This window comes from Apaloderma vittatum, unplaced genomic scaffold, assembly GCF_000703405.1.
Source record: "Apaloderma vittatum isolate BGI_N311 unplaced genomic scaffold, ASM70340v1 scaffold32526, whole genome shotgun sequence".
NCBI classification, from domain to species: domain Eukaryota; kingdom Metazoa; phylum Chordata; class Aves; order Trogoniformes; family Trogonidae; genus Apaloderma; species Apaloderma vittatum.
The window spans coordinates 20,420-29,707 of record NW_009723920.1 but is presented as its reverse complement, the minus strand read 5'-3'; the positions used below and the strand labels follow the sequence as shown (position 1 = coordinate 29,707).

The window sequence follows — 9,288 nt, the reverse complement described above, 5'->3', positions numbered from 1 at the left end:
ATCAGCAGGACACTTGTTAGCAACTCTTCAAAATTTTGCAGGAATCAAATATAAGACGCACTACCACTAAAACATACTAACATCGTAACACATACAAAACAATGGAAAGTCAGTAAAAGAAGAACAAGAAATTTTGAACATTAAGAATTGTTTTATGCATCCGTTTCACTCTACCAAAATAACTGATGCTTTTTCTTTGTCACTTATCTGTCCTTTTGTTTTAGGCCAACACATATGAAAAGTATTGGGATTTTTATCAGAAATTCGGAGGCCAGAGCTTCCCCAAAGACCATGTTAAAAAAGCTATTGCTGAAATTGAGGAGATGTGCAATATTTTGAAAAGAGAAGGTGTAATTGTGAAGAGGCCTGATCCAATTGACTGGTCCGTGAAGTATAAAACACCTGATTTTGAGTCTACAGGTAAATGCTCTTCCATTGTTGACCTTGTTCTTTTAGCTCTTGCTAGAGACTTTTTGAATGTCATCTAGTCTACTTTGTTGCTTCGGGCAAGTTTATTGCCAGTGCTAGATGAGGTCAGTGATGGCTTTGTGTAGCTATGACTTGGAAAATCTCCAGGGATGGAGATTCTGTCACGTCATTTGCTGACCTGTTTCAATGCTCTGTGGATTTCCTAATGAAAGACATTTCCCTAATACCTAACCTGAACTTCCTGCACCAGCATCTGTTGCTAGATTCCCTTGCTGTGTCACTGCCACTGTAATGTTTAATGGCCTTGAAAATAGCTGTTTGCAGTTACCTCTTCATCTCTTATTTGCCACATGAAATAAACTCTACTTCTCCCAGGACTTGTGCTGTCAGGCCCCTCTGACTGTCCAGAGAGCCCTTTATTGGGTCCTAGAGTTCAATTCATCTTAAGCTATGGAGGCCAAAACTGGAAATGGTTATCTAGGAGAATCCTCACCAGTGTCAAGGAAATTTTAATCTCTCTTTACCTACTGGCCACATTCCTCCTTGTATATTACCATATGGCTTTGGTTATTTGCAGTGAGAACACAACTGACTTACACTCAGCTTTGCATCAGGTGCAGTCTCCAGGATCCTTTCATGTCAATGTATTCTAGTGGAATTTAAATTTACTAGTGAACAGATAATGTTAATGAAAAGTCCAATGGGACTAATTCCTGCACTAGTTCTGTGTTCCATCAAAGTCCTCTTTTGTGCTATTGCTTTTCAAGAGGATGGCATATAAAGAAATGAGGTCTACTTGGAAAACTTGCTACCCTTCATCACCTTTTAAAGTCATGTGAATAATTCATAAGCATTTGTATAGTTAATTTCCATTAACCAAATTATGAAGTAGAGGCTTGTAGATTGTGGATGGCTTTCATCTAGCTGTAAACTTGTGTAACTGAGACTTTGTAGGAAAAGTTGAATGTATTTTGAACAAAAAAATGTCCCTTTGAAAACTTATTGAAGAATGTAAGGACCTCAAATTACGTATTCGCTTCTTCACTGCTAAAGATGCTTTTTTTTTTGCAATTCTTTTGGATGGAAGTAATGGTAAAAGGGAGAGTGAAAGTTAATGGCCTTTTTCCTTTTAGGTATGTATGCTGCTATGCCAAGAGACATCCTGTTGGTAGTGGGAAATGAAATTATTGAAGCTCCTATGGCTTGGCGTGCTCGTTTCTTTGAGTACAGAGCATATAGACGAATAATCAAAGATTATTTCAATTGTGGTGCTAAGTGGACAACTGCCCCTAAACCCACAATGGCAGATGACCTCTATGATCAGGTATTGTTCTCATTTTGCTTCAAAACTTCAATTCTGATTATACAGAATTTTGTTAATAGTTTCAACCCAATATCTAGATTTCACAAAATTTGATGGAGAGGTCAGACAGATGGACAGTACAAAATAGCTCTGGAAATCTGTGGGTTTTTTTCCCCAATGTGTACAAATATTCTGTAGCCTTTCCAGCTGAAACTGGGTGAGTGCAGTTAGTGAATAAGAAACAGGACACTGTGTCTATTAAATTGGAGTCTGGATTGTTTTGATTACTGGCTGTAACTTGGCATTACTAAAGAGGAGGGAGTGCTAGAAAGATATCAGTGAAGATTAAAGTGTTAAGATTCCCAGAGAATGTCCATATGTCCTGCGCGTGTCAGGAAACTGAGACAGAATATGTATTTTGTCACAGAAAAAAACCCTTATAATTCCTGTTTTGCATGATGATTAGTATTTTGGAAGTTACAGAAAAATAACGGAGAATCTAAATTGTGAGTATTTACCTTCCAAATGTTTAAGTGAATATTTTCTTAAATTTTTCTTTTGTAATAATTTTGACACAGATAATTTTAGTAGTTTCTCAAATGCATTAGAACATTGAGTGTTGGAACATCTACAATAGGTGACATCAGTGATAAAAAGAAGTCTTTGTTGATCAAACCTACCTTAGAATAATCTGTCAGTATCAGAAAACTTCCAGAGACTGTTCTAAAGCATAGAAACTACTTATCCAGTAGTTCTTGTTTTGGCTTTGTACACCTCAGTTTTTCTTATTGCATTGTCTCATTCTAAAATCTATTCAAATTCCAAAAGATCCACCTTCTAGTTTGAAGTACTGCTCCATCCTAAAATGTGAGAAAAGTAGGGAGTCCACCTTTGTTAGGAAATAGCTTTCTTACCAGTATTTCTACCACTGTGCCATGATTTGTTGGGCTGAGAGTTAAACTTCACTGGTAATGAAAGCTTTTGACCCAGAAACCAAAATATTCTAGAGACAGTGGCTCTGAAGAGCAATTAACTTCTTGGTATAAATATTATCATCTATTTTATTATTGTCTATTATCATCTATTCTTGAACATACTTGAAATCTTTTACTTAAACTTCCACGTTTATGCTTCCTTTTTTTTTTCTTTTTTTTTTTTTTTGCTATCAATATAAACAACCTAAAGTTATTACTCCTTTTTTAATAACTAGGACTATCCAATCCGCTCTGTTGAAGACAGACATAAATTGGCTGCTCAGGGAAAATTTGTAACTACTGAATTTGAGCCATGCTTTGATGCTGCTGACTTCATTAGAGCTGGAAGAGATATCTTTGTACAAAGGAGCCAGGTAAACAAAGGTTTCTTCCAATGGTTTTGGTATCTTAACAATTGATACTTGTATTTATGTATTTTTAAATTCCTTAACAGCACTAAAATAAGAATGTTAACACAAGAAGTTGCTAGTTGCAGAATGTCTGATATACAGCATGAGACTGCCTTACAGTTCAGGGGTTAGCTAAAGTCACGAACTTCTTTTATTTTAGCTTTAAATATTTATTGAAATAAAACCTTAAACTAAACTTGAATGCAGTTTATGTTCTAGCCTTGTAAAACTTACTTTGTCCTGTTTTCAGGTTACAAATTACATGGGCATTGAATGGATGAGGCGTCATCTGGCACCAGACTATAGGGTCCATATAATTTCCTTTAAGGATCCTAACCCTATGCACATTGATGCAACTTTTAATATCATTGGACCTGGTCTGGTGCTCTCTAACCCAGACCGGCCCTGCCATCAGGTAAGCATGTGGAGAGGAGAAAATGTTTTGTGTTTTAAAAATGATACAGCTGGATTAGATCCCTGCTGAATAGCTGCTGATCCACACAAGCTTATTTTTGTGTAGATTTGAATAATATAAAATTCTTGAATTTAAATAGCATTCAGATGATTGTTTGGGAATTTAGAGATGTATTCGTATCTTGACTCTAGAACTTTCTCAGCAATGCCATTACCATTGCTCTCCGTCAGTTTTCTGCTACTGCTCTTTGTGCTTTCTTATTGTGAGGCTGGGTGGATATGTTGCGTGTTTCCTCCTGTGTACATAGCTTAAATATGATGGAAGAGATCTGTTTTCTAATAACATAGTATCAAAGCAAATACATAGAGTATACTGTGTCTCTGACCACTTCTACTTAATATAGTAAGTGCATCCAAGGATAAATTGAGGGGGTTTTGCTGATCAGATGAATAATCTCCCTTTTTATTCCTATTTTGGAAGCCTTTCCTTTGGTGTTAACTGTACCAGTGACAGGAGGCTGTAACTGCTCAGGCATTCAGCTTTGAATAACTGAATGAGAAATATTGTTTGGGTTTTTTTTTTTTGGGAAGAGTAGAAAAGAGGAAAGACATGGTTCTACTGCTTCCCTCTGAGGAAAAAGTTAATAGAGCTAACCAGTGATATCAGATCAGAAACCCTTCCAGAGAGTAGGAGCTCATCTCTGTTGCGGACATGTTACCTGTACTGTCAGTGCCTGAGGATTTTTGTGAGGACCCCCGTGATTTCGGAAGCTGTACAGCCACATGGGAACAGCTGAGCCGGGACTGAATCGGTGGGGTAGAGCTGTGTGCAGCAGAGGTTATGGAACCATGTGCACAGCATAACTTTTGAAAGCAGTATTAGGCTCTGCTCAGCAAGTGGCTTCAGTGCAAATTGTCCCATTAAATCACTGCCCTTTGTAATATCCATTATGAGAATACAACTTTCTAAACAATCGTAGTCTTTTCCGCCCCTTTTCACTGCCCCTGTTTTTTAATAATCTTACTTGCAGGAGGAGGCTCTTGGTCTCCTTTTGTTAAACACGTGTGCTGGGACTTTTTTCGTGGAAAACTACTGTCTGTGTAGATAGAAAAGCTAGATGCAGCTTTCTTTCATAAATTGATTTGACAATTGTGAATGACGGGGAAATGGGCGGGTGAGAGAGGGCTTTTCTTTAAAATTTGATCTAGCAGGCCGAGCTGGTTATTGAGTTTTTAGAATGGGAGCTCCACCTCGTGGTAACACTTGAATAAAAAGCTCTTCCAAGCATTCAGACAATGAAGTTGAGAAGTCAATTCTCCTTGGCCAGGTTATCTTTCTGTTATTTTTAACTTAATTATGTACTTCATAGAGATATAAATGATTCCCTAGGATGTCTTTATTTTTTTACCTTCATTAAATAAACTGCATGTTATGTTTCTTCTGACACATGATGCAAACATAATTATGTGGTGGTTTTGTTTCTATAAATGGTGTATCAATAATAAAATCATTGATAATTCATATCAATGGATTTTATAGTCATGTGGGAAGAAATAATGCAAAAATGAAGAATTCAGTAGTTTTATGCTGTTACTAATACCTTTACTTCACAGGCACGAAACTGTGTGTTACCTTTCGTCTTTAGCATGTCTTATACCTAGCATGTATAAACTGAACTACTGCTAGCAGTATACAAAGTATGCTTTCAAAGAATGTTTGTATGAGAACTGTTTGTAGATGGAACTTGAATGAGGACAGGAGTAGTGAAACAAAGGGAAGAGGATGTCACATATATTGAAGGGAGCCTGAGAAAATGTGCCATAGGTTGGAGGACATAATGTGATCCTCTAGGAACTCTGTTTAGAATTTAATTAAATTTCTTTTTCAGATTGAGCTCTTCAAGAAAGCAGGCTGGACTGTGATTCGCCCCCCAGTGCCACTCATCCCAGATGGTATATTCACTCTTTCTTTTCTAAGAATTCCAAAAGTGTTCTTAAGAGTATTACTGTGGGGCAACACTGGTACAGTAGAAGGTTCATTCTCATGTGTTTAGATCACCCCCTGTGGATGTCTTCTAAATGGCTGTCCATGAATGTCCTAATGCTGGATGAGAAACGTGTGATGGTGGATGCCAACGAGACATCAATTCAGAAGATGTTTGAAAACCTGGGTATGTCCTAAAATAGTTCAACATATATTTGAAATGAAATGATCATGATACCAGATGTGCACATCAGGATGAACACAGGTTTCACTTAAAGTAGTCAGAGAAGCCAGCACTGGAAAAGGTACTCAAAACAGTTGGATTAGCAAGTAAGAATCATTCACTGATTTCTCTCTTGAGTCTTCAGACATCTCCCTTGTTTTGCCTGGTCTAGTCGAGAGGTGGCGTGCCTGCCCATGACAGGGAGGTTGGATTAAATGATCTCTAAGGTCCCTTCCAGCCTGGGCCATTCTGTGATTCTATGAAATGCTTTACTTCACTCACGAATGTGGGCTTTTTTACCTCTTGTCGCCCCCTACAGCTTGCAGCAAATAAAGGTATGAGTAGCAATTAAAGTTACTGCTAGCATGCTTGAGAATGAGCTTTTTTAATGTAAAACTGTTCAGTTTAGAGGTCTAAATCTATCCTGAAGAAACTGAGTGTACATATTGCTGAGTGGCGTAGAGCTCACTATCCCTCATTGCCAAAAGGCTTTCAGATTTTTCTAATTTCAGACTCACTGTACTTCAAACTGTCAAATTAAAACTACTTAATGCAGGTATTTCTGTTCATTTATGGAGAACCTCAGTCTTGTGAGATGTAACTTCATGACAGGGTGGAATTCCTCTAGCTTTACTGTGGCAGGAGAACTAATTGAATACAAAATCTGAAAATCTTGGTATGCACAGCTCACTACAAAGATAAATAATATAGACTTAAAAATCTGAAATCATGGATTAAATCCAACTGCTTCCATCATGCTGGGAGAGAAAGGTGTAGGTAGATCTACTTGTGGCTCATTGTTTGTTTGTAGGAGGGTGGCCACATTGCTTGGTGCTACAGCCAGCTGTCAGCAGGATAAGTACGTGGTGATGCAGAAGTTGACAGAGTAGAAAGAAGAATGGGTAAATGAGAAGTCAAGGGAAGTGGAGGATCGTTGTATTGTAGAGTAGATAGTACTCCCCAGTAGCAGAAGACTCCTTTAAAGGGAGAAAAATGATGGGAAGGAGAGAATGATTCAAAGGTGAAAGATAGTGGCTGTGAACCTAGAAGAAGGTGAGTAAACTTATTGAAGCTTCCCTCAGATCTAAGATGATTGCAGGTAAGAACTGTACAATCTAATGCTTTAATCTGCCTTAGAAGACTGCCTATACAACCTTTAGTGAATTACTTAGCTTTTGAGTCTTATGTTGTTTTAATTTGCTGCATGACCAAGGAGCTGAGGATTTATAAACACTTGAAAGTACTTAAAACTTACTCTTACTGCTAATCATGACATAGCTTTCACACCTGAACTTCACGGGGTGTGTGTGAGTTCTAAATAAACTCCTGTATTTAGGAAGTTCCTAGTACTGAGATGGGTCTACTGGGGACAAAACTACTGCTTACTACTGAGCTCTTCCTGAGCTCCTGAAAGTACAAAAAAAAAAAGCAAACTTCATAACAGAAAAGTCTTCTGATCCTCGTCCGTATGTCAGGACTTTCTATAAGCTGATCCAGATGTGGAAAGAAGTGGGACAAAGCTTAGCCTAGGCAGTAAGTATGACAGCCTCTTTCCCCTTTCAGAGAAAGAAGGACTCGGAGCTCTTTGAATGCTTTTTCTTGAAAGGCCCTTGAAAGACCACATTCAGTGTCTGAACTATAAATGCTCACACAGATATATGTAAATGTGCCCTGGTCTTATATAGTAGCAGAATTTCAGCTAATTCTTCACATACTGCAAAAACTGGATTTTTCTTTTTATTACTGGCATACCATAATACATCAACCACTGTCTGTGCTCTGGGCACTATATATTCTTGAGGGTGTCACTGGAATAAACAGGCCAGCTACATTCTCTGATTGTTCTCTGCCTAGAATTCGGGAAAATTGATTCTTAACAAATGAGTAGGAAATACTTTCTGTACTTGCATCTAGCCATATTATCTGATAAAGCATTATCTAATGTTCTGATCAAAGCTTGCCGCATGAATTTGAGATTTTACTTTTAAAATATGCAATATATGTTTCTTGCAGGCATTTCTACAATTAAAGTGAATATTCGCCATGCCAATTCATTGGGAGGTGGTTTCCATTGCTGGACATGTGATATCCGCCGCCGTGGTACCCTGCAATCTTATTTTGACTAGTTACGAGGCAGATAGGTAGCAATGGTTCAGCTTCTAAAATAAGTATAGGAAATTAACAAATCAATTTAACTTTTCTTAAAATGACTGCATGAGCTCTAGTGCTTGATCAGCGGTGTCCTTACGGTGGTCTAGTAAATGACTTATTCTTACGTACTCCTTGCTTTCAGCAGTATAATTGAAACTACTTCCATCAGCAGTGCAGGTTTTCCAACTGTTTTTTTTGAAAGACATTCTTCATCTATGAAGCCTTTTCATGTTGGTTTTGAGTGTAAAAACTTGACAAATAGCCAAAAGGTCTTGCTAGAATAGCTTGGCCACTAATACTGGACATCTACCTCTGTCTAGCTACTCTATCAGTAGGCAGCTTGAAGTGTTAAACTTGAGAAAACTTTTCTTATTCCTTTTAATCAGTCTATTTTAGTATATTTGTGTTTAATGAAGTGAAAATAGGTGCAACTGTACAGATATCTATGGAACCAAGTAATTTTATAATGTTTTTTATGTCAAGCTTACAGTATGATCTAACTTTGAAGCCATGTTCACTTACTTGCCATTGTCATTTTATTCTGATTCACATCATGCATCTGAATACTTTTTTTATATTGTTATTTTGTATTGCTGAAACTGATTTTTATTTAACTTTTAAGTGTACAAATGATAACAAAAATTCTGTGTGTACAGGTTTCACTCTGAATTGTTTACATAACTTAAGAAGGCACAGGCAAAAAACCACCATGAACAACCTCTCTCTTGCAACCCCTTCTTCCTCCAACTGTAGCAGATACAGAAACAAACATGGCAGATGCTGTAAAGGAATTTGAGTAGTGATTACTGAATATGTACTTTTTATGCTAATAAAGTTTTTTGCATTTGCAATTTTGTTGCCCTTCTGAAAATAAGTAAGCATGAGCTGTCTGGATGGGTACATGGGTAGAATATATACAGAAATACAAAATATGCATAATTTTTTATTTTTTTCCCCTTCCTTTAGAATGTGTAACATCTGAGGCACCCATATAATGTAGAGAGACATGTACTGTATTCATATAGTATGTTTCTGCTTCCATTATGCGCAGAAGCATGGGTGATAAGGGAAAGTAACACTAATAGATGTTTCTTACCAGAGTGTTGAGGAATCTATTCAGTCAGATGCTGCAGTGCACCTTGACAGAAAAGGTGGCAGGTGTAACATGCTCACATATAAGCAATACAGTCACTTTTTACATAGTTGCGGTAGCACTAAACAGATTATACATCAGCAATCTGAAGCAATTGTGGTATAACGCCATCAGAAATTCTTTTTTTCCCCTGGAATGAACATGATTGGCTCCCAGTGATGGAAGTGCTGCCTGTGCCACAGCTTCTCCCTTCTCTGGAAAACACGCTGCTGCCTGCTCTGATGTGATCAGCCGTTTCTTTCTTGGT

The 9,288-nt window shown here is 37.5% G+C and overlaps 1 protein-coding gene across 1 annotated transcript; it reads left to right on the top strand.

Annotated features, from left to right (window-relative positions):
- Positions 1 to 224: 224 nt before the first annotated feature.
- Positions 225 to 8,062, top strand: GATM (glycine amidinotransferase (L-arginine:glycine amidinotransferase); the record flags this gene model as incomplete). Its single annotated transcript, XM_009872293.1, has 7 exons — positions 225 to 420; positions 1,563 to 1,753; positions 2,943 to 3,080; positions 3,367 to 3,531; positions 5,420 to 5,483; positions 5,585 to 5,701; positions 7,751 to 8,062. Coding segments are annotated over 7 exons (984 nt in total), but the record flags the coding sequence as incomplete, so codon positions are not given.
- Between the last annotated feature and the right edge of the window lie 1,226 nt (positions 8,063 to 9,288).